Source organism: Myotis daubentonii, chromosome 9 (genome assembly GCF_963259705.1).
Source record: "Myotis daubentonii chromosome 9, mMyoDau2.1, whole genome shotgun sequence".
Lineage (NCBI taxonomy): Eukaryota > Metazoa > Chordata > Mammalia > Chiroptera > Vespertilionidae > Myotis > Myotis daubentonii.
Window position 1 is genome coordinate 53,117,386 of NC_081848.1, and position 25,742 is coordinate 53,143,127.

Genomic DNA, 25,742 nt, shown 5'->3' on the forward strand with positions numbered 1-25,742 from the left:
CTAGACTTTTCCCCTCTGGCCACAGCAAGGCTTGGCTTCTCAGCTGCGGCCGCAGCGAGGCTTGGCTTCTCTGCTGCAACTGCAACTGCAGCGGAGAAGCCAAGCCTCTTCAGTCTTCAGTCATCACTCTGGCTGAAGCCTTTAGTCTTTGCTCCATGCCAGTGTATGCAAATTAACCACCATCTTTGTTGGGTTAATTTGCATAGTCGCTCTGATTGGCTGGTGGGCGTAGCAGAGTGACATCAATTTGCATGTTTCTCTTTTATTAGTGTAGATATTTTATACATATTTTTATTATATATTACATATAAATGAATATAATTACTGGTATATAATCAAAATTTTAATTAATGGAAGTCAAACACACTAAGATGTCACTTCTTCCCTTTTCTCTCAGTCTCTTAGAAATCACCATTTTCATTAGGTTCACATTAATCTAGCCAGTGCTTTTTATTCAAATACAAGTGCATAGTGCATATTTATACACACATACATTCTTATTCCCTATGTCATACAAAAAGGGAACATATTTTAACAGAAGTCACTATCTGTGCACTTACTCTGAGGCTGCAACTATTCATGGGCCAAGTTATGAGAGCATGAACCCTTAATGTACAACTTTAGAAGAATTAAGATTTTAAAACAGAAACCTATAACTGGAATACACATACCTGTTTGATCAGGATAGTCACAGTTTACACTTGTGTTCCTGGCATAATTATCAGTAGGAAGTCCCTCATATAACAGTAATTTTGGAAATGCTTAAAAACCTCTAAAAGCCAAAAGAATTCATTCTTTAAGCCCTATGACTGGTTTTGGAAAAAAGTGGTACTATGTAAATTTTCTGTGCCTACCAAGAATTAATCGCTACATTTTGTTTATATTTTAAATACATTATTGTAAGAACTGCTGCTTTGGGGATGGATACTCAGTATGAAGATGTAGCAGGGAGCAAGATTTGAGAGCACTGGAAGGTTCTACATTAAATACATAGATATTTCTTCTATCATCTGCCACCATGTCTAAAATGTCTCTGTAGTCCGAACTCATTTGAGTTCTAATTTCTCCTTTAGTTCTCTATTAAACTGGACTAGTACCACACAAACTATTAATGACATACCTGACCAGAAGGGAGCTGGCATTGGCATTTGGAAGTAAAGCCCCAGGACAGGAGCAAGATGGAAGGAGGGGTTCCTGGTGCTCAACAAGAGGCTGAAAAGTCAAGCTCTGCTTAAGGCAACCATGGCAAATCTTAGTATCTTAAGCGACACCTGGCATTTGCACCTTTGTTTTCCTCAAGAGATAATTCTACCGTAGAAGTCATAAAAGCTTGAAAAAAATCAAATCTGTGTGGCCTGGCCAATGTGGCTCAGTGGGTGAGCACTGACCTATGAATCAGGAGGTCATGGTTCGATTCCCTATCAGGGCACATGCCCAAGGTGTGGCCTTGATCTCCAGTAGAGGGCACCCATCGATGTTTCTCTCTCATCATTGGTGTTTCTCTCCCTCTCCCTCTCCCTCTCCCTCTCCCCTCTTCTCTGAAATCAATAAAAACATTTTTTTAAAAGTAATCCAGAATCTCATAATCTGCATTTAAAAAATAAAATGAAATAAAGACCATTTGTGTTAACTTTCTGATGCTGTGGCTTTTGTCCAAACACATACAATGATTAAACTAGGTTCAGGGGTGAGGTGAACATATGGCCTCATTCCACACGGCATCGTGCGTGCCCTTTCAGCGTCTTTCCACACAGATGAGGAAGGGCTGGGGCTGCAAGGTCATGCCTAACCTGGGCTTCAGATCTGGAACCAGTTCATGGGGAAAATGCAAGTGAAACCGCTGAAGCAATGCTGTAAAAAACAGGAACATTTCCATCCGAGCCAGCTGTTCTCCAAGACAGTGTCTTCTTCCTAAACAGAAAAAAAACAGACATTGTCATCTTTTTAAAATCCAAAATGTATATCTAATACATTACAAAATGTATGTCTAAATTCCAGAAATCTGGAATTTAAAAAAAGTTACAAAAGGTTATTCTTACTAAAGAATTTCCTTAAACTCCAAAGAATAGAAGTTGGCTTTTCATCTCCCAGAATCCATTTCTTTACCTTCCTGGACTTTGTAAACTTATTAGTCCCTCCCCCACATCCCTTGACCATTGCAACAGAGCCTGAGGTATGCCGTGAAAGATCTAATTTGAAGTGTGACATTTTGTTCTATAGATTCAAGAGAAGGTCATTTCATTTCAGATGACTCAATGTGTACCCTTCCCCAATTAAAGGAAGAGTTTCCAGTCCATCTCCCAAGGGTCTTGTGATCTGTGCACTTTTCACTGCAGAAGCAGTATTTTTAGAAAAGAGATATAATAAACTAGGAGCCAAGAGAGCTCGATTCTTGTTTCACTTCAAATTATGAGTCATTCCCCTCCCTGGATCTGTTCCTCAAGCTACTTGTTACTGACCTTCTAGCTCTTGGAGTTTTGATTACAAGCCAAAAATCCACAGACAAAAATGTTTCAGAAGCCAGAGCTCTCACCAGTTTCTCTCTAGATACTCAATTAATGCTTGTTTATTTTTGAGTAGATATGGGTGTTAATGACCTCTAATTAAACTATTCTCTCCTGTAAGAATCAATGCTATGTTTTCAGAGTTTAAATATGTAATTCTACAACAGAGAGCTTCAGATTAAGATGTTATACTAATGCAATGGCCGGGGTTCACAGTGGTTAGAACGTCAACCCTCACACTGAAGGGTCATGGGTTCGATTTCCGTTCAAGGTTAGAAATTTGTGTGTATCTGGATTGCAGGTTCCGTCCCTGCCCCAGTCAGGGCATGTGTGGGAGGCAACCAATTGATGTGTTTTTCTCACAGCTATATCAATGTCTCTCTCTCCTCTCCCTCCCTTCCACTCTCTAAAAAAAATCAACGGAGGAAAAAATATCCTCCGGTGAGGATTAACAACAACAGCAAAAATGTTATACTAATGAACCACCATTATACTTTGTCCTGAAGTTATGCCACTGTGAAAGTTCACTTACCTAGGGAAAACGGAACCAAAGCTTCCTTCTTGGAAAAATATCCACTGCTGTCCAGAAATCGCTCCGGATAGAATATTTCTGGGTCTTTCCAGTACTTTTCATCAAAATGTACAGAATAAAGATTTGTGATTACTGTTGTGCCTTTAGGAATAGAATAACCACGTACAACTGCATCTTCAGAGGTTGCATGGAAAATCCCTAATGGCACTATATTACAGAATCGTAAAACTTCATGCAAAACTGCCTCAGTGTAAGGCATTTTGCATTTGTGATCCCAAGAAGGCTTCCCATTGGGTCCCATAATTAAATCAATCTCTTTCTGAACTTGTCCTGTTAGAGAAGAAGTGTTCAAGTTATTATGCAATGCTGAAAAAGTGTATCTAAAGTAATTTCCCTTTTTGGTAAACAAGGGATAACCTGTAGTGATAAGTAGGGCATGCATCCACCCAGATGCAAATTTTTCATGATCTGGGAGTTTATTTAAATATATACCATATATCTTCTACTACCAGTAATCAATGCTCTGGGTAACTTTGTTGTGAATAACACAGTAAAAGTAATAAAAATCAAACAAACCTAGAATTGGAATAACATCTCAGTCTAAGCAAGGAAAATAATAAAGCATAAAACTTGAATCAAAATAACCAGGGTTCAGGTCCCAGTTCTGCCACTTCCAGTGATTGAGCCTGGGCACGTCAGCCACTCAGCCTCCCTCATTTATAAAATAGGCATAATATAACCTGTCTCTAAGGTGTTCACATGAATTGAGATAATAGATTTGAAAACTTTCCCGGCTGGTGTGACTCAGTGATTGACCGTGTACCTATAAACCAGGTTGCGGTTCGATTCCCAGGCATGTGCACATTTCTGAACAGCTGCTGATGTTTTCCAAAAGGTAAGAGGCCAATCCACGGGAAGGCATTATACAGGAAGACTGAGGCACTGGCAGCTAGCTCCACATTCTCCCTAAATAGCTCAATCATGTGTTGGAAATCAGTGTCTTCGTAAGTGAATCGTTCTCCAAAAATGTGTTCGATTCCCAGTCAGGGCACATGCCTGGGTTGTGGGTTTAATATCAAGTGGGGGTCATGCAGGAGGCAGCGGATCAATGATTATCTCTCATCATTGATGTTTCTATCTTTCTCCCTCTCCCTTCCTCTCTGAAATCAATAAAAATCTATTTTTTTAAAAAGGAAACTTTTTATCAGTATTAAATATTTTTCTTCTTGGCTAACACTGCAGGAGTTCCTAAATAAACTGCTTTGATCATGGCCAAAGACTCTAAAACATGTGTGAGTCATAAATGTAAGTTCAGACCTTGAGATGGAGAGAATCCTCACCTTGAATGTTAGGATAAAGTGCCATGAAAAGAATTGCCCATCGTAGCACATTGGTTGTAGTTTCAGTCCCAGCAATGATGAGTTCACCCACAGAGAAAATTAGGTTTTCTTTGGAGAAAGTAGATGATGGGTCATTTTTACCCTGATCCATCTCATCTAAATAAGCGTCAACAAAATGCTGAGGTAACTGAGGCTTTCTGTTGAGAGAAGCTTTTTCGATAAGCCTGGAGAGAAAATCATAGACCACAGCGGCATTTCTGAACAGCTGCTGATGTTTTCCAAAAGGTAAGAGGCCAATCCACGGGAAGGCATTATACAGGAAGACTGAGGCACTAGCAGCTAGCTCCACATTCTCACTAAATAGCTCAATCATGTGTTGGAAATCAGTGTCTTCGTAAGTGAATCGTTCTCCAAAAATAATCAGGTTGGTTATGTTTGAAACAGCATTTGTTATTAACTGTTTGAAGTCAAAAGGTCTGCCTTTGTACGTTTCAACAGCATCAATGAAAAATTTGGTTTCCTCTAAAATTTTAGATTCAAAAGACTTTTGGCCATATCCAAAATAGCGAAAGCTGTTCACGGCTAACCTTCTGTGATCAACCCATCCTCGGCCATACTTGGAATTGAGTAAACCTGAAACAAAAAAGGAAGGTGAAAAATGTTACCATTCCTACATCCCTGTCCCAAACAGCTAAAAAGGCTATGGAGAAAAGAAAAGGAAAAAAAGATCGTTAGTCTTTCTTCTCCAAATTATCTTTCTATAAAACTAAAACTAGACCCAGCGGATAAGAGCTCTTTCCTGCTACTCATTAGCCACAGAATATTATAAACATGAAAAGCATGTCTACTTACCATCTGGGGATAGGCAGAAAAGACCTATAATTCTCCCGTAACAAGAAACTGAACATTCTTGTGTAATTCAACCTGGGTGAAGTAGGCCCAGGTGGCTTTATTACCCATCTTTTACTGTAAGTCTAATTTACAAAAGACAAATGACTGTACATTTTGTAGGCAAAATTCTATTTTGGACTAAACAAACATCTGGAAATCATATTTCTAGAATTAGAAATTTTCTGCTTTATTAAGACTAGATTTTAGAATATACATTTGTTTCTGTTAAAGGTATATATTACCTAAGATAACTCTGGCAAAGGCAAGGTAGCCTGAATGAGGTGTCCATGTAGTGAAAATACTCAAGCCAAAAAGAGTACCATGGCGGAATGTTTGTGTCCCACAAAATTCATATGTTGAAGCCTAACCCCCAATGTAACAATATTAGGAGGTGGGGCCTTTGGGAGGTAATTAGGTCATGCGGGTAGAACCCTCCTGAATGGGATGGGTGCCCTTATAAGAAGGGATATGGGAAAAGGTGACTACTCTTGGCCATGTGAAGAGACAGAAAGAAGGCAACTGTCTACCAGGCAGGAAGCAGGCCTTTTCCAGACACCAGGAAGTCTGCCGGCACCTTGATTTCGACTTCCCTGCCTCCAGCTCTATGAGAATAAATGTTGTGTTGTGTTTTATTTTTTTAAAGAAAGCTTCAGGACCCCTTCCTTCCTTCCTTCCTTCCTTCCTTCCTTCCTTCCTTCCTTCCTTCCTTCCTTCCTTCCTTCCTTCCTTCCTTCCTTCCTTCCTCCCTCCCTCCCTCCCTCCCTCCCTCCCTCCCTCCCTCCCTCCCTCCTCATATATTTTTACTGATTTCAGAGAGGAATGGAGAGGGAGAGAGAGGGGAACATCAATGATGAGAGAGAATCCTTGGTTGGCTGCCTCTTGCACTACTCATACTGGGGATCGAATCCACAACCCAGGCATGTGCCCTTGACTGGAATCAAACCTGGGACCCTTCAGTCCACAGGCCTATGCTCTATCCACTGAGCCAAACCAGCTAGGGCCAAATGTTGTGTTATTTTAATCCTCACCCAAGGATATGTTTTTACTGATTTGAGGGGGGGCGAGGGGGGGGGAGAGAGAGATTGACACATTGATGAGATAGAGAGCAACATCAAGTGGTTGCCTCCTGTAAGCACCCCAATCAGGGATGGAACCTGCAGCCTAGGTATGTGCCCTGACCGGGAATTGAACCTGCCACTTTTTGATAATGGACAACGGTCCATCACCAGAGCCACCTGCCAGGGCTAAATGTTGGTTAAGCCATTCAGTTTATGATATTTTTGTAATAGCAGCTCAAACTAAGACAGAAGGCAAACATGGAACTCAAACTTCTAATGCTGATATCTGTTGCCTCAAAATTTCTGAGTCTCCATATCATACTCTGCTGTTCTGATTTGGGTGCTATGGACTATTTTCCCTTTAACTATCAAGAAGAAAACAATGCCATAGCTGGTTTGGCTCAGTGGATAGAGCATCGGTCTACAGACTAAAGGGTCCCGGGTTCGATTCCGGTCACATACCTGGGTTGTGGGCTTGATCCCCACAGGGGGTGTGCAGGAGGTAGCCAATCAATGATTCTCATCATTGATGCTTCTATCTCTCTCTCCCTCTCCCTTCCCCTCTAAAATCAATAAAAATATGTTTTTGAAAAGAAAAAAATAACATCTTTTTTTGCACATATATTTATGTAGCATGTACTTAACTCAAAATTTCATTCATAACATGTACATCGGTATACCTATGATAAAAAATGTCATGTTCTCTTGTCTACATGAGGTACCTATGTAATCTACATTCCATTAACTCTTGTGCAACAATTTTTAATTTGGAGCTTATGATAAAGTTAGCCACCCATAATGGGGTCTTTAGTGCTGTGTAACGATCTTATATTTCTACATTTCATTTTCTTTCCATACTCCCAGATGACTATTCATCCAACAAATACTCATTCAACATGTGTTCATGAAGCACTTGCTATGCTCCAGGCAGTGTTCTAAATGTCACAGATATATCAATGAACAAAAGAGGCAACAGATCCCTACTCTCGCGGACCTTCCATACTCGTGAGGAGAGGCAAATGAACAAGTAAAGTATATAGCAAGGAAGCAGGTAGTGTGGCCAGAGAAAGCCCCACTGGGAAGGTGACACAAGTAAAGACATGGAGATGACACAGTAAGTCAAGCAGATATCTGGGGAGAGATCACTGCTGGCAGAGGGGACAGCTGATCGAATGGAAGGCACTGGGATGAGAGCAAACTGTGGGTAAAGGTATACATACGGGATACATGTTGAAGAAGGCACAGAGGAGCCTTGTTATAATCCTACACTGGCAACCTGTATGCTTGGGCAACGTGTTCCCCAACAGGGGGCTAATGGTGGCTCTGATGTCTGTTTCAAGTTCAATGCATATGTATCTTAAAATAACATCGTTTTCTACTTAATTTTCTTTTACTGTTTTTTGAAAACCTTAAATGCTTATTTTATTATTATTGCTTTCCTTATAATAAAAATAGCACAAGCTATAAATGTATAGCTTTGAAAAAAATATTTTACCCCAAATATTATTCTGTTCACACCATCTTTCATTTCCATTATTTCTTTAAAGATCTTCTATTATAATTGTGGTATAATTTCTTCTTTTACCTAATTATTTTTTTTATTGATTGATTGATTTCAGAAACAGAGCAGGGAAGGAGAAAGGGAGAGAGAAAGGAGGGGAGGAAGGGAGAGAGAGAGAGAGAGAGAGAGAGAGAGCGAGAGAATTAATGAGAATGAGAAAAAACATTGATTTGTTGTTCCATTTATTTATGCATTCATTAGTTGCTTCTTGTATGTGCCCTTACTAGGGATTGGATCTTTGCTTACCAGGACAATGCTATCTAACCAACTGAGCTACCTGCCTAATTTATTATTTAGACAATCATTGCAGAGGTTGGAAATTTGATTTTTATTTATAATCCTACAGGCCCAGTGCACAAAATTCGTGCGGTGGGGGGAGGGGCAGTCTCCTCAGCCCGGCCTGCCCCTTCTCACAGTCCGGGAGTCATCAGGGGATGTCCTACTGACGGCTTAGGCCTGCTCCCCATGATCTGGCCTCCCTCTGCCAAAGGTGACTGGCTAATCAGGGAAAGGCACCACCCCCAATCCCCCTTCGGTACTGCTGCCTCTGGCCTCCCTCTGTAGGAGGTGACTCAGCAATCAAGGGAAGGCGACACCCCCATCACGCCTCTGCTGCTGCCACTGCCAGCTGTGAGGCTTCCTGAGCCTTGGCCTTCACAGCCACTGCAGCTTGCCTGAACCTCGCCCAAACCTCATTGCCTGAACCTTGGGCCCTTGCAGCGGCAGCGGCCATAGGTGGCTTGCCTGAGCCAGGGGCTGGCCCTGGGCAAGCGGCAACGGCCATTGCCAGCTTACCTGAGGCCGGGACTGGCCCTGGGCAAGAGGCAGTGGCCATCGGTGGCTTGCCTGATCCTGAGGCCAGCCCTGGGCAAGTAGCAGTGGCCATCGGTGGCTTGCCTGAGCCCAGGGCCAGCCCTGGGCAAGCGGCAGCCGCCATCACGTCCCCAACATTGCAAGTCCCTGCCCACCCATGCCTGCTGCGCACATAGCCTGCTGATCTGTCGTTACTGTGACAGTGTCCCGACCAATGTGCATATTACCCTATTATTAGATAGATTGCTTTTAAGTATCATTATACTCTGGCCTAGTGGTCGGCAAACCGTGGCTCGCGAGCCACATGAGACTGTTTGGCCCCTTGAGTGTGGCTCTTCCACAAAATACCATGTGTGGGCGCGCATGTACAGTGCAACTGAAACTTCGTGGCCCATGCGCAGAAGTCGGCTTTCGGCCTGGGCGATTCTATTTTGAAGAAGTGGCATTAGAAGAAGTGGGGGAGCCGAAACCGGTTTGGCTCAGTGGATAGAGCGTCGGCCTGCAGACTGAAAGGTCCCAGGTTCGATTCCGGTCAAGGGCATGTACCTGGGTTGCGGGCACATCCCCAGTAGATGTGCAGGAGGCAGCTGATCGATGTTTCTCTCTCATCGATGTTTCTAACTCTCTATCTCTCTCTCTTCCTCTCTGTAAAAAATCAATAAAATATATTTAAAAAAAAAAAAAAAGAAGAAGAAGTGGGGGTACATTTGCTGAGGTCGACCCCTCAGATTGAGGACGTTTTTAGCAAAGGCCAGTTTAGGAGTACCCTAATTAAGTTAATAACAATGTACCTACCTATATAATTTAAGTTTAAAATATTTGGCTCTCAAAAGAAATTTCAATCGTTGTACTGTTGATATTTGGCTCTGTTGACTAATGAGTTTGCCGACCACTGCTCTGGCCTAAGAATTTGGCCTTTAAAAAATTAGTGTTTTCTTTGCATTAGTTGATTTGCCTTGTGATATAATAGGTGGTTAATTTTTCTTTTTAATCAATCTCTTTTTAATCTATCTAAACAAGTTACTATACAATTTACTTTAAAATTAAATGTGAAGGTCTCATTAAGTTGGAGAATTTTGGACACATTACTGTTCAAACTCTTATACTATTATGTATCAAAACCTTGCATCTGACTTCAGCATTCTATTTTAGACTTTTTGTTGCTGCTTTCTTCTCAACAGTTCTATTAGCATTTAGCCTTTTTCTGATGAATATGGACTCATCCAACACTGATCAACACTAAACCATATAAAATCCTAGTCCTTTACACAAATATCGCAATTCTTCCTTTACATGGCATACTGATTAGTGGCTAAGAAAGGCTGCTTCAGGTTCTATAATCTTATAAGCAAAATTATAGTAAAAATTATAAGTACCCAAGTATCCAAGACTGGCTTCAAAAGGCACTTTTAATTCCAGTATGTATGCACGTATGTGTATTCCTAATTTGTTTCAGAAAATTTGCATAGATTAAGTGCTAATTCTTTTTTTTAAAAATATATTTCTTTATTGATTTCAAAGAGGAAGGGAGAAGGAGAGAGATAGAAACATCAATGATGAGAGAGAATCATTGATTGGCTGCCTCCTGCACACCCCACACTGGGGATGGAGCCCGCAACCCAGGCATGTGCCCTTGGCCGGAATCGAACCTGGGACCCTTCAGTCCTCAGGCTGATGCTCTATCCACTGAGCCAAGCCGGCTAGGGCAAAGTGCTAATTCTTTAAAACATTATGTACAATATTTACTAGAACTGGATTACAACAGAATTAGCATGTACTGGTCTAAAATACAGGGGTGGGCAAAAGTAGGTTTACAGTTGTTCCTATGGAAAATAATACAATGATAAATAATCGTAAGAGGATAAACTGTGGTTCACATACTCACAAATGTAAACCAAGTTCTGCCCACACCTGTATGATTGAAATGGAGCCTGAAAGTCCTCAAATACTTGGTTTGTATACTAAATTGATTAATTAATACCTCCTATTAATCAGTACAACAGAATTCAAACTCTATATGCTAAATTTACATAAAATAATAAATATGATTTAAAATAGTTTAGTAAATCACTAAATAGATAAAAATAAACATACCTCCCATTTTTGTCATCTTCTTGAATAATGGAAGGCATGGTCTGTCTGCAAAAATTTCGCTTTGATGAACAAGGCATTCCTTTACTACATCATAGCCATTTAGAACCACAGTGGATATACCTCCAAGATCTAAACTGAAGATCTTTGAGAAAGAAAAGAAAAACAATTAAATGGAAAAATGTTTGGAGAAAGATAACCATGGAAATTAACATGTACTAAGCAGCTCTCCCAGATTTGTCACTTCCCTGAAAATACAGGCACTTATTTACTACTCAACTGTAATGGGTAGAGTGCCTTCTCTCTACAAGGCATATCACACACACTATGATTTAATTATGCATTCGATGCCCGAAGACATAATTTTTCAAATGGAAAGAGTACCAGACTCAGAAGGCCTGGGTTCTAGCTTAAGCTTTGCCATATAGGACCATGTGCAGAGCCCTTAACCTTCTGGGGCATCAGGGTTGCCACTGAAACTACGGTACTTGATTCAGATGCTCTTTTAAGATTCATTCCAACTCAAAACATTCAATGATATCTAGGAATTTCCTTTGACTTCCCAGATTTATGGAGAAGCATACCATCTACATATCATTTGTTACTCCAGACTTAGGTAGGAAAAGGGACTGTCAAAGGCATAACAGACAACTTTGAAGTATAAAACTCAAAGGAGTCAATCTGAAGATCTAATTGGCTTTTTGAATGATTCATGATTGGACAGTATCTCATCTAATAAGGAGAAAGGAGCTCCTAAGAGCTGTAGAAAAGGAAAAATTTTAAAGGCAGAGAGGAAGTGTGAAAAGGGAATTATCAGCAAAGAATGCACTGTTTCAGGCAAGGTCAGTCTCCTAGGGGGAACAGACGTCTGTCCAGCACATTCCCTGACTAGTGCTGACCAGGTAATTTCAGGTTGACTGGTCAGAGGTTACATTCCTGGGGAGGTTGAAACTGCAGTTAAGTCCTGGTTTGCTGACATGGGGTTTAGCAACAGCATTCACCACATAGGCACAGGTGACCATCCCTCAGCTAAGGGGAAGGCAAGACAGAATATCCATGCTATGCCCTGCTGGAGCTTCTCTTCTGCTTCACCTCAGGTCCACTTACAATGTCACACCTCTTATACCCAGGCCCAAAAGGGACTAGTCCAGTGAGAGAACAGTACTACCTTATCAGTGGGATGCAAAGAATGCTTATCCCCATGCTCTCAGGAGTTGGCTGAGAGCTTTTTACCATCAAAATATTGAGTCAATGCCCTAACCGGTTTGGCTCAGTGGATAGAAAGTCGGCCTGTGGACTGAAAGGTCCCAGGTTCGATTCCAGTCAAGGGCATGCACCTTGGTTGCAGGCACATCCCCAGTAGGAGGTATACAGGAGGCAGCTGATCGATGTTTCTCTCTCATCAATGTTTCTAACTCTCTATCCCTCTCCCTTCCTCTCTGTAAAATATCAATAAAATATATATATGTTTTTCAAAATTGAGTCAAACAGGCAGAGCTGAGTTAGCCATGGTTCACACTACTTTGGAAAAAATAACAAAAAGACCAAGAGTCTTGGCAAAGAATAAAATTCAGCAGAAGTAGTTACAGCAGCAATACTGATGGAAACCTCCAAATAGTAACAGAATCAACCAGCTGAGCAATGGCGTCTTTGGCTCAAGAATAGGCCCAGCTGAGCAATGGAGTTTTTGGCACAAGAATCAACCAGATGAGCAATGGCGTCTTTGGCACAAGAATAGGCCCTGCCAGCTGAGCAGTAGGTACATCTGGAACCTGGGGACGGAGCATGGGCTGCCTGCCACAAGCAGTGGTATTAGTCAAAAGTGGCAGGTTAAGCGTTTCAGCTGAGCAAAGGTGGGACTTCTCCAGTTCCCGAAGCAGTCATGAAAAGGAAGGACTTACCCAGAGGGTAACTTTCGCAGATATAAAGGAGAAACTCCTCTTCCTGTGTGTCTCTTCTACTCTCAAGACTCTACTACACTTCTCACTGCATATAAGGATGAAACTTCAGCTCCTGGGTGCTGCCATCATCACCCCAATGTCCAGTTGGCTCAGTGCTGTGCAGCCCTTCCCTTTGGATATACCACCCTCCATCCTTCAATAAATTCAGTATTTCTTCATCCCATCTGAGATGGCTATTTAACCTGACTGTGTGCACCACCACGCTAACCTTCACCTTTCAGTTACTATATAAATAAATTAATAAGTTGTCAATTCCGCTTGCCTTAAAGTAATTCTTTTATTGTCCCACGTGTATTACCTGAAAATAATCTGTAAAAACCACTTGTTTACCACTTTACTGGCCAGGGAATCCTTTTCAAAATTGAAATAAGATTAAAGTAACTGCAGAAACTTATATATTAAGAGTGAATCTCCAAGGAATTGGCAATTCTTGATGTAGTACATTTCTATTTAAGATTGCCTTTAAAATAAATGTATAAAACCTGAGGACTGGTTGTTTTCCTTTCAAAAACTATAAAGGAGAACTGAACTCACAGACTTCATAAAAGTAGACGTCACCTGAAGTGATTGTCAGTTCTCATAAGCGATTTCCAAGTCCATATTTTTTCCTGCTGGCACACATCTTCAAATTATAAAGATGGTGCAAAAAAGATTCCATTTACAAATAAGCCCTACAAACAACTGTCTACAATCTCCCAAAAGTATAGGAGATAAGTCTCCTTCCACTTCCAAAAATTTTTGTACAGTGTATTATAACTGTATCGTGTATTAACAACTTACAGTAACTTTGTCAGAATTGGGAAACACCTCTAAGATAATGGGAGATCTCTAGGGGTATTTCACCACTAAGATAAAGATCAAGTGCTGCTGTAGTTAAAAGTTAATGTTAGGTAGCATTTAACTTAAGTCTCAGGCAGAGTCAGGCAAACAGTGTCTACTCTTCAATGCACACATCTTTTTTCATTTTTGTTCCGTTCTCTTTTCCTCTATATTTCTCTTGCATATTAAAAGAGCCTGATTTTACCACCTCCAGTAAAAAGCCCTCTTTGTAAAGAACCATAGCTGTACCAGCAATAAAACCGTCTACTCATGCCAAATTCTTAAATCCATTGAACCAAATCTATCCATCCCAAGATAAGTTTTCCGGCATGTTTCTAATTTAACTTGTAATTTATTATGAGACTTAGATGACTCCCTTCCAGAAAAGAATGTTCAGTATAAATATAGCATTCCTTTCCGTTCAAATCTTTATATATAAAAAAACATTCCTATTCTGAAAGACACGATTTCAAAAAATTGGTTTTAAAATACGTTTGAGTCCTGGTTGGTGTGGCTTAGTTGGGAGTCATCCCATGCACCAAGAGGTTTTTTCAATTCCTGGACAGGGCACATGCCTGGGTTGCGGGTTCGATACCCATGAGGCAGCCAATGGATGTTTTGCTCTCAGATTGATGTTTCTCTTTCTCTCCCTCTCCCTCTCCCTTCCTCTCTAAAAAACCAATTTAAAAATCTTTAAAAAATAAAATAAAATGTGTTTGAATTTGTAGGTCTAATAAATTGTTCTGCAATTAATAACCAAGAACATTTGAGTAGCACTTAACTGCTCTCAGCTATTATTTTTCTCATTGCACACATGAGGAAAAATTAAGATTCAAAGAAGGTAAAATTTTATCTGGTCTCATGCTCTCACAGCTAATGATTTTTCTAGAATATTATGATGTTCTGTACTAACACAGCAGAGATCAAATATATTAATGGAAATACACTCAATTCTTGGAGAACTGGAGGGTATACAATAAAATCTAAGAATTGTATGTTTGCTTTTCCTCAGGCCAGCTTCCCGTTAGCAATATAAACCGCTAGTGAGCTGCAGAAACCTAGAACAATTCTTGTAAAACCTGGTTCAAATAAGGATTGCAGCTCCAAGGTGAAACAGTTGCCAAACAGCCCTGCTGTGCTGTTCCCCCAAAGCCCTCGCCACAATTAGACTGATTTCCCCTCTTCCTGGAATGGAACTCCCTGAGTGGGGCTGTTTGCCTCCCTCTCCTTTCACCCCCGCACCCGGCAAGAGTCTGGTTTGTTGTTGCCCATAAATGAATGGACTCAAAACAGAACAGGTGAGCTGGCTCAGTGCCAGTGCTCTGAAACCTCTGCCTCCCTCCGGGGTCAGGCGGGGGCACTGCCCAACACAGGCTGGTGTCCTGGCCCTTTCCCCTGAGGGTGCGCAGTGGGCGGCTGTCTGCCAGCCACGGGGCATTTCTGGGGGCAGCTTCCTCCTCCGTAAAAGGGAGGCGCAGTGGGCTCCCCACGGGGCCCTTGTGAGTTTAAAGGATCCACAGTGGGAGGAGGCTGGCCCACAGCAGGCGCAGTCTCGGGTTTGCTGGGAGGATGGATGCTCCTGGCCTGTCAGCCCAATGATCGCCCTGCGCCGTACAGCTCCGCACGGATTTTCATTCATTCACTCATTCATTCAATCACTCACAATCATTCACCAGAGCCCACCTCTCAGTCAGGGCCTTCCCCAATACTTGCTAGTCCTCACAGCAAACGCCCCAACAGCCTTCCTTAAAGGCAAACACCCCCAAGAACCTATTACCTATGAACTCGGTCCCAGGGTTCACACGCCTACTTTCCAGGGAAGCGTGGGTTGGAACCTGGAACCGAACCTATTCTCAGGAGGGCGGAGCCCGTAGGCCCGCTGCGCAGGCGCGGGAGCCCAACCTGGCGGCTTAGGGGACGCGAAGGGCGCGCGGGGCGAGGGACGGGTCGGGGTCAGGCCCGGGCGGAGCGCCCCAGGCGGGGGCGCGGCTGCGAGGGCTTTCCCGACCCAGGAAGTAGGCTTCCCACAAAGCCGGAAACACACGGCCAGGGGTCTCGGCGGGTCCGGGCCCGGCGCGGCCGGCCGCCCACCCGGGAGGAAGGCCCGGGCCCTCCCCGCCCGCGGCCCGACGGGCGGTACCTCGCCGTACACCTGGCTCTGCTTCCTCATGTAGAGATGGGGGAGCTCGGCGGCCAGCGAGTAGATGTTGCCGATAAAGGGCAGCCCCGACGGGCCCGGGGGGAAGCCCGCCGGCCGCCTCTGCTTCAGCAGCTGGCGGACCCCCAGGGCGAAGAGCAGCAGGAAGAGCGCGAAGCCCAGCGCCCCCGCGCACGCCTCCGCTCCGCGGGGCCCCCACATGGCCCGGACGTGGGGCCGACGAGCTCCCGCCCTGGGACGGGCTCGCCCCTGCGGCGCCGCCCCCCATTGGCCCGACACTCTGAGGCCCGCCCCGGGTTCAGGGCCAATGGCTGGCCGAGTGTAGGCCCTGGGCCCGGGGTCGGTCACCCCTGCGCTCGCAGGCTCGGAGCTGGCTGCGCGGAGGTGGGCGCGCCCCTGCGGCCCGGGGCGGGCATCGAGCCTGGAGGCCTTCCCGGGGGCTGACGTGCCCCTCGCTGGGCTAGGCACCTTGCGGCCAGCCCCGAGGGTCTTTTTAGGAGCCCGGTTGGTGCACTTCAAACTAGGAAAACTGGAGAGCTTATCAACACCGAATCGGACAATCTTCAAAATCTCCATTAGAGAACTGCTCTATCAGTATAAAAAAAATAATCTTGCCTTAACCGGTTTGGCTCAGTGGATAGAGCCTCGGCCTGCGGACTGAAGGGTCCCAGGTTCGATTCTGGTCAAGGGCATGTACCTTGGTTGCGGGCACCTCCCCGGTAGGGGGTGTGCAGGAGGCGGCTGACCGATGTTTCTCTCTCATGGATGTTTCTAACTCTCTATCCCTCTCCCTTCCTCTCTGTAAAAAATCAATAAAATATATTTTTTAAAAAATAATCTTACTACTCATCTGTTCTTTCCTCATGTTTTGAGGCATTTCTATATGTGATCCCTTGAAAACTGTCATCAGGCAATATGTAGGTAATCTGAGTTAATTACATCTTTTCTCCCTTCCTGGTCTCCCGAGACTGGTTACTCCGCGGCAGTCACGGAGGAGCCTGTTTCCTCTTGCCATGAAACCCAACATGTTCACAGGTCCCAGGTGACTAGGACATGGGCACGTGTGGGGTGAAGGGGGCATTACTCTCCCTACTACGGGAGGGAACCCTGAGGAAAATCTTCCAAAGAGGGAATACCAAGAGCAACTTGGTCTCCCACACTTCCCTCTGAGAGTGTGTCCAGTCTCTCACTTGTCAACGTAAGAAATGCCCAAATCTGTAAGAATTTATATGAGTTTATTTGAGCCAAACCAATGACAATTGCCGGGTAGCACAATCTCAACACATTGAGAAAATGCTCCAGAGAAAGGCAGTTCTGCACCTTATTTTATTCATTAAAATCAAAGGAGAGGACGTAAGGGAGTTACATGAAATCCACTGGTGGTGGATTAGGTTGGCTGGAGAAAGCAAAGGGGGAAATCTCTGAGACTGGATAACGAGTAAAATGGATAGACACTTTGTTTACATTGGTGGATATAGGATAGCTCCCAATTTCTACAGCACATAGAGATGGTGAGGAACAGGATAGCAATGAGGGGTTCTGTGGTCTCTGCTCTGGTGGGAAATTGTGCCCTGAAAGGTCTGGAAAAAGGGGATCACTCTGACATTCCAAAGGCATGTCACAGATGCAAAAAGACAATAGGCTCAGTTAAGGTAAAGCTTGATCTTTATTTTTTTGGTTAATCCTCACCCAAGGATATTTTTCCATTGATCTTTTAAGAGAGAGTGGAAGAGAGAGGGAAGGACAGAGAGAAACATCGATGTGAGAGAAACACACCAATTGGTTGCCTCCTGCATGTGCCCTGACCAGGGCCCAGGCCAGGGAGAAGCCTGCAACCAAGTTACGTGCCCTTGACCGGAATCAAACCCCGACGCTTTGGTCCACAGCCAAAGCTCTATCCGCTGAGCCATACCAGCTAGGGCAAAGCTTGATCTTTGTCAAGAAAGATACTAGCCTAGGACATGACTACCTGCCACGACTTGCTTTTAGTTAGGAAGTTTTTATTTCAGACTATCCTACGTGGTTGGTCCCTGAGTTCGTATGACTGCCATGCAGGCCTTCCCTGAGCTTGTCAGGTTCAGTATGTGGCCCCCGTTTTTTTTTTTTTTTTGTCCACATACTTTGTATATCTCTGATGCAAATACACTGGTAATGAGGACAACCATTTATATAATTTTAGCATTCTCACTGTCTAAAGTTTTGTGCTCACTCTCTGGTGTATGGACATCCCCAAAGTCTGAAGGTGAGTTTCACAGGATCCCCAGGTACAGGATATCAACCTATTGAAACAGGGTATGTTTCACAGGATTTTTTGCCATGAAATATCTGCCTATTGCTTACTACAAATGCCTGGTGTTTTATCTGTAGAGATAACTTAAATTTCTTATTAATCAAGAATCTTCTAGTGAAATGGAAAAATTGTAAGACATTATCGCTAAACCTAGTCCTCAGTGACATACCAAAGGCCAGTGGAGATGACCAAGGATGGATGCTGGGACTTCGGGTGTGGCATAGTGCCACTGAGGCACCAGGAACAGAGGAACAGTGCCCATGCGAAGCCTGAGGTCAGCCCTCCCTGCCTTCCCCAATATCATCAGGCTTGCAGTATCCGGTCTGGCCACAACTGATACACAGTATTGGTATTCTGTTCAAGCACGGCCCCCTTGCATCATTTATATTCAAAAAAAGAACTCCCTTTCAAAAATCCTGCCATTCATTTAAATTAAGGAACATGCCTTCTTTGGCATCCCCCCCTGGCTATATACTAGCTGAGTAGAGCCTGAATCCTGACAGCTGCCTAATTGCATTGATGCGAGGCCTGCTCCCCTCCCCTACCGCCTCTTCGGGAATGATGGAGGCAGGTCCTCAGAAATCACTACAAGTTTCTCAGAACATGGATCCTTCCCTGTCATCATTTATTATGGCCTCTCAGTGCTCAGCAAAGAGAAATAGCTCACTGCATTTGCTCCTAGTGTGATAGCGAACGATAATGTCTGTCAATGCAGTTTATCACGACAGGGATGTTTGGTGAACAGGAAGTGAAGGATTTCACTGTTTAACATGCAGGATGGAATGGGTGCCTGGAGAAATGTGAAAACCCTGTACATGCCTCTTACATTTCTGCATGCAGATACTAATGATTTCAACAGAGGCCAGCACTGCTGGGCAGGATTGAAAGCCTCTTTTTTAGCCTTTGGGAACTATCCTTCCAGGGTTCATTCTGAGGGCCAGGGTCAAATGAGAGTGTCTCTAGGGCTCCCTGCCAGTTCATAGATGGCTCTGACCTGAAACCCTGGCCTGGGCCCTGGGAGCTGGCCAGATAGTCCTTCCCCAGGGCAGTGACGCAATGAGCACAAATGTGCCTCCTTCTCACATTCCATTATGGGCACTCACAGTTGTGTTTCACTGGAATGAAGAGGAAGTGAGAGCCGGAGGAAGTGCCCAGTCAAGCCATATTGGAGCCCAAGGCAAAAGAAAAAAAACAATACTGATCTTGGCTTATCAAAAATTTGATATCTTGTTCATGATGGATTTTTGCATTAATTTTGATGTTAAAGTGTTACATTAGAGTATTATCTTCATTACTGAGCTTTTTGGTGCCTCATAAATTTTGCTTCTGAGGTGAATGCCTCACCTGCCTCACCTTAGTCCCATCCCTGGGAGGCAGGGTACTGAAACGATGATTTGGATGACAAAGTGGTTTGTAGGAACTAGACTGCACACTTTGATTTCTCTGACTCTCCTAAGAGCCAGGCACTGAGGTAGGGCTATATCATGTACAGCTCATTTTGTTCCAACAACATTGAAAATACTTTCTTTCCTTCGGGGAAGACATGTGTAGGTACCTGGTAGCACAGAATATTTATTTCTCTAGGGCTTTAAAGACCAGCATTTTGAGTGTGAGGTAGGAAGTGCATAATTTTCTGGGCCTGCAGGACATGGAGGGCCAGTAAGACTCCCCACACAGGAATACCTGGCTTCCTATTTTCTGCCTCTCCCAAAATTATCCCACCCCACACCCACTCCACCCTCCTTCACTGGGGAGCCTTATGCAAATGCTCTGGACCATCAGGGCCTCCACACTTGAGTTGCTCCAGCCCTTAGGCTCCTTATCACTCAGATCAGCTTTTACCTTTCAGTACCTTCTGTTTTCCATTCATGATTTTATAAGAATGACTGGATTTCTGGAGGATAGGATGCCTGTCTTATTCTTCTCCTAAATTCTAATACCCTAATTCATTGTTAGTCACACCACAGTCCCTAAAATGCTGGATGATTGGCAGGATGTATCTGGGAATTCTCCCTACAGGGCCCTCAGGGGAGAGTGTTTTATGCCAATTTGCAGGCTCTGGCAGAAGATGTGTTTTGCCTCTAGGTTTATTCATCAGGCAATCACATTGGAAAGCCTTTGTCTACAGCAAGGCATTGTGCCTGCTGCAGAAAATGTACACTGAGAGAAGCATGGGCCCAGCCACAAATACGAGTCTGTTTCAAACAAGCAGGAATGAGCCCTACTGCTACCTGGTGAAGGGCACAGTGCTCCTTTCTGCTCTTCCTGTCTCTTCTGAGAACCACTCACTCCTCCGTATCGGGTGGGATATGAAGGGATTTTCCTGATTATGCCTCACACTGCAATGACATATCCTTGTACCTCTTGGCTACAATTCTGGAAGGCATAGAGTGAACTGGTATTACAGAAAAGTAATGTAGGGTTAACATGGCACACAGTTTACAGTAATTTTCAAGGATTTTAGAATTGAAAGGAACATTAGGGAGCATTCAGTCCAATTCAAGCTCCACTTGACAGATGTGGAAGCTGAGGCCCTGAGTGGACAAATGACACTCAAGGTCACACACTGAGTTAGTGGCAGCAACACGAACACAATGTGTCGATTGCTGGGGCTTTGTTCTTTCCCTTTTCTCAGGCTGCCTCAGCTGAGTGGGTTAAACCTAAGACTTGATAATATGAGGCACTCCAATGCAAAGTCAGTTCACAGATGTTTGAGTTCCAATTTGAGTAAAATGGATTGATTTGTTTAAGCAGATTTATCAACACAGAATAAATTGAGTTGAGACATTTTCTGCTGGTGTGTAATGTTTGTCTCTTTTATTTAGATGTAGGGAAATGTAGTACGCTGAAATCAATGAGTACATACGTAATTTTCTGCCACAAAACAGGAAGTTTCTCACACACTGGTGTCTTTGGGAAATTTATGTACTGTAATTGTATCTTTTATTATAATCAGTATTGCCCTGAAAGACCTGACTTTTGAGCACAACCATTGTCTCAGGGAACCAGGTGTCTTAGCAAATATGGCAGAAAATAGAGAAGTCTGTTAACTAAGAATTTTAGTAAAAAGCCTATGGTAGGATTGCATAAATGTTGATTTTTAGATGTAGACAAATTGGGAATATTATTACTGAATTTAAGCTTAACAGTTCGTAGAACGTAAGTATCTCATTTTTGGTATCAAGGTTTAGTTTAAGGACACCATATTTACATATTGATATCAGTAAAACACAATTTTACAATTAGTCAAACTTTTATATAGTTTTATAGTCAAACTTTCAAAATTTCCTTACTTTTTCTTGGGCTAAAGCTATATAAATGGTGTTGTAATAAACATCTTTCTTCACTCAGAATTTTCTGTTTGAGGTAATTTCCTTGGTGTATATTTCCAAATGTAGAATTGTTAAATGTATTAGTTTTTTTGCAGAGAAACAAACCAATAGGATATAGATATAGATGATATAGAGATAAAGATAGATATAGAGATATAAATACATAAGAGCAGTTTATTATAGCAGTTGACTTATGTGATTATGGAGGCCCGTGATCTGCCAAGCGGAGCACTAAGTAAGCTGGTGATGTAATGCAGTCTGAATCTGAAGTCCTGAAAAACAGGAAAGTTGTAATTATGATTCCAAGGCCCAAGAACTAGGAGTGCAGGAGAAGATGGTACAGCGACAGCAATTAGAGTCACTACTGGTTAAGCTTAGCATAATCCACTGTCATTCTCCAAGATCCATCTGTCTTCCCAGTCAATGTAGGAGAGTTGAATAGGGAATGTGTGGGAATCATCCTGCATCATTCAAGTCCTTGATGGTGGCATGAATCTCTGCAATCCCTCCAAGGATACATTGTTGCTTTTTATCTATTTTTGTCTTTCAATATTGCTTTTTAAAAAATATTTTTATAGATTTCAGAGAGGAAGGGAGAGGGAGAGAGAGATAGAAACATCAATGATGAGAGAGACTCATTGATGGGCTACTTTCTGCATGCCCCACACTGGGGATTGAGTCCACAGCCTGGGATGTGCCCTGACCGGGAATCTAACCGTGACCTCCTGGTTCATAGGTCAACCACTGAGCCACACTGGCTGGGCCAGTATTGCTTTTGGTTCACTATTTTTTTAGGTTGAGGCAATTCTAATAGCTTTCACTTGGCCTTTCCCACCATAATAGCCCTTGCCCCAAAGTTTAGGAAACCAATGTGGGGATTCTGCTAAGACTGTGGCCGGCAAACTGCGGCTCGCGAGCCACACGCGGCTCTTTGGCCCCTTGAGTGTGGCTCTTCCTAAGCCTTAGCAGTACCCTAATTAAGTTAATAACAATGTACCTACCTATATAGTTTAAGTTTTAAAAATATGGCTCTCAAAAGAAATTTCAGTCGTTGTACTGTTGATATTTGGCTCTGTTGACTAATGAGTTTGCCGACCACTGTGCTAAGTATGTCTGTTCCAATTATAAATATTGGAAATGGGAAAATAACCGTTAGACCCACTGTGAGATGGACCTGAGTTAAAACCCCACAGATCACCTGACCTTCAGTAGCCCATACTCTGAGTGGAGGGACACAGTGATGTTGCAGGTCCCCTGGAATTAGTGTCACTTCAGTGGTTCCTGAAAGATCTGATTATTTACCTCTCTGCAATGCACAGTTATCCTGGTAAAAGGCCAGAGGAAGATTAACAGTATACATTTTAGGTAGTGTACCAGGGCCCTTCCTTAAGAGGGCCTCTTCTTCATTCAAAGAACTCTGAGTCTCTAAACTGGTTCAATTCTGAGAATTGATTAAGGGCCCATAACTCTGTTTTTATGACTCAGGTTAGATTTTTGTTCACTTAACCTAGAACTTTTCTGCTTGTACAGATCAAGTAAGAATTTAGTCGGCTTGCTATCGATTTCACTTCTAGGAACCCTGTGATTAACTAGGCAATACCAGAGGTCTGTGTGAGTCAAGACTGTTCTGATAGCTGCTTTGACACTGCTGTCTATTATAGTAACCATGTCCACCTTGCTCTTGGCAGTAAGTACCATCACTGGGCCCCTACCATCCTGGGATCCAATTACTCCCATTTCCAGTGGAGTGGCTCAGTTCCTTCCCATTATAAGGTCTGGCCTTACAGAAAGGAGCAATCACAGAGCTTTTCAGGAATGCTAGGGCTCCCCTCACAAATTTCTCTCACAGTGTTGGTATGGCATCTGGACTTTCCCAATGTAAGTGAGTAGGTCTTAAATGACAAAGGCACTCTAACATTCCAATCTCCTTAAGCCTCAGAATCCCTTCTTCTACATTAAACCAAGGAAGGTGACGCATTTCCAGATTGCTCATGGTGGGCCATCTTTTGGTCCATGTTTCAGGCAACTAAACAAACTATTAGAGACCTTTCTAACGATCTAAACTGCAACATTAAATGCAGACTCTCTCCTTAGTGAGCCTATATCAATAAATTTGACCTGGTCCAACCTTATCCCTTCTTTCCACCATTATTCCACACCATTAGTATACATTCCCAGGCACATTCCTCAGATTTCTGCTTATACAAATTAGAAAATTCAAGTAGTTCTTTTGGAGTGTAGCACACCTCCTCATGGGTCACACTTTATAACTCATCTTTAGGGACCTGCTGAGACTTCAGTCTAGTTATAGGTCTAGAAACAAAGAGGGGTGGTGGGAGAATGAGCATTTGTCTTGCATGGCAACTGCCTCAGGGGAGAGCATTATGGCTTCTTCTCCCTATGTAACTCTTTATCTGGCTGTTCATCTTTCATCACATCTACACTAATAAAAGAGAAAAATGGTAATTGGCGTACGACGATACCCTTTTCATTGGCTAATCAGGGCTATATGCAAATTAACTGCCAACTATGATTGGCAGTTAACTGCCAACTAAGATTGGCAGTTAACTGCCAACAAGATGGCGGTTAATTTGCACATGTAGGCACAATGCAGGGAGGCGAAAGGGAAAGCAGGAAGAAACCCAGGGGGGAGCTAAGATCTGGGGGGCAGGGCAAAGGCGGCCCTGGGGCCGCCTTTGCCCTGCCCCCCAGCCATGATCAGAGAATCAGGCGCCTTTGCCGCCCTGGCCAGTGATAGCAGGAAGTAGGGGTGGAGCCAGCGATGGGAGCTGGGCACGGTCGAAGCTGGCAGTCCCGGGAGCTAGGGGTCCCTTGCCTGGGCCTAAAGTGGAGCCCACGATCGCGGGGCCGCTGCAGCTGCGGGTCCCCGCTGCCCGGGCCGGACGCCTAGACCAGAGGCATCCTGCAGGGGCAGGGGCGGAGCCCGTGTGATCGCGGCGCCCCCCGCTGCCACTGCAGATCCCCACTGCCCGGGCCAGACGCCTAGGCCAGAGGCGTTAGGCCTGTGCAGGGGCGGAGCCTGCAACCGCGGGGAGCTGGGGGTCCCCTGCCCAGGCCTGACACCTCTGCCGGAGGCCTCAGGCCTGGTCAAGGGGCCGACCCGGTGTTTGGTGATCGGAGGGTGATGAGGGTCAACTCCTCTGGCCGAGGCATCAGGCCTGGGCGGGGGGCTGAGCCGGGGATTGGGGGGATATGATGGTCCCCTTGCGCAGGCCTGAAGCCTGGGTCAGAGGTGTCAGGCTTGGGCGGGGGGTGGAGCAAGCGATCAGAGGGAGATGGGGGTCCCCTGCCCAGGCATGATTCCTGGGCCAGAGGCCTCAGGCCTGGGCGGGGACCAGAGCCAGTGATCAGGGGGAGATGGGGGTCCCCTGTCCAAGCCTGACACCTCTGGCGGAGGCGTCAGGCCTGGGCTGGGGGCAGAACCAGTGATGGGGGGAAATGAGGGTCCCCTGCCCAGGCCTGACACCTCTGTCAGAGGCGTCAGGCCTGGGCAAGGGGCCGATCCTTGGATTGGAGGGTCATGGGGGTCAACGCCTGAGGGCTCCCAGTATGTGAGAGGGGACAGGCTGGGCTGAGGGACACTCCCCCCCCCCCCCCACACCCAGTGCACGAATTTCGTGCACCGGGCCCCTAGTTCTTTAATAAATTGGTAAATGTGTTTCCCTGGGTTCTTTGAGCTACTCTAGCCAATTAATTAAAACTGAGGAGTGGGTTGTGGGAAAATGATGTGTAACCAAAGTCAGACGGGGGACCTTCTACCTGTGACTGGTGTCTGAAGTTGGGTAGGAGAGGCCTGTAGGACTAAGCCCTTAACCTGTGGATTCTGACACTGTCTCCAGGTAAAGAGCATCAGAATTGAGTTAAGTCGTAGAACACCCAGCCCGTGTTATGGAGAATTGTTTGGCTGTGGAAACCCCACATATCTGGTGTCAGAAGTGTTGTGGTGTGGTAGTAATGTGAGAGTAAAGGAGACACAAAGGAAAAGGACTGGATTTTCTTTTCCTAGCACACTGCCAGAGCTTCCATCTAGGCATCTTGCTACCTGAATGAGTTGGCCCCTAAGGACAAGTGTCATAGTTTCCTCTGATAAAATCCTAATGTCCAGCAAGCTAACAACCATTTTATTTCCTTTTTACTTCCTTTCTCAATAGGCCCTTTGATAGAAAGCTTTTGGCTCCCTCTTTCCAAAACCATAATTCTGTACAGTTTGGAACACTCCAGTTAATTAGAGAGCTTTAAATTCTGCCAAAATAAAGGAAGGACCAGACTTAAAAATATATTGTCTTGCTCACACATGGATTGATCCCAAAACAGTATTTTAACCTAAGCGCTAAAATACAAATTTATAGTAACTATTATCCAAGGGGAAAT

At 44.1% G+C, this 25,742-nt stretch overlaps 1 protein-coding gene across 3 annotated transcripts in view; it reads right to left on the reverse strand.

Moving 5' to 3' along the window:
* Positions 1 to 255: 255 nt before the first annotated feature.
* The window catches only part of LOC132240999 (vitamin D 25-hydroxylase), a 94,563-nt gene continuing 69,076 nt past the window's right edge, over positions 256 to 25,742 (reverse strand). The window contains exons 1-5 of one of the 3 annotated variants that reach the window (XM_059708978.1): positions 15,711 to 15,981; positions 10,794 to 10,935; positions 4,377 to 5,009; positions 3,037 to 3,366; positions 256 to 1,911 (exon numbers count right to left, since the gene is read on the reverse strand). In XM_059708978.1, coding sequence (XP_059564961.1) covers positions 1,736 to 1,911; positions 3,037 to 3,366; positions 4,377 to 5,009; positions 10,794 to 10,935; positions 15,711 to 15,929 — 1,500 coding nt within the window. In that variant the 5' untranslated portion in view covers positions 15,930 to 15,981 and the 3' untranslated portion in view covers positions 256 to 1,735. Of the gene's footprint in view, positions 1,912 to 3,036; positions 3,367 to 4,376; positions 5,010 to 10,793; positions 10,936 to 15,710; positions 15,983 to 25,742 lie in introns of those variants that run through there. The other 2 variants (XM_059708979.1, XM_059708981.1) reach the window with 2 other exon arrangements.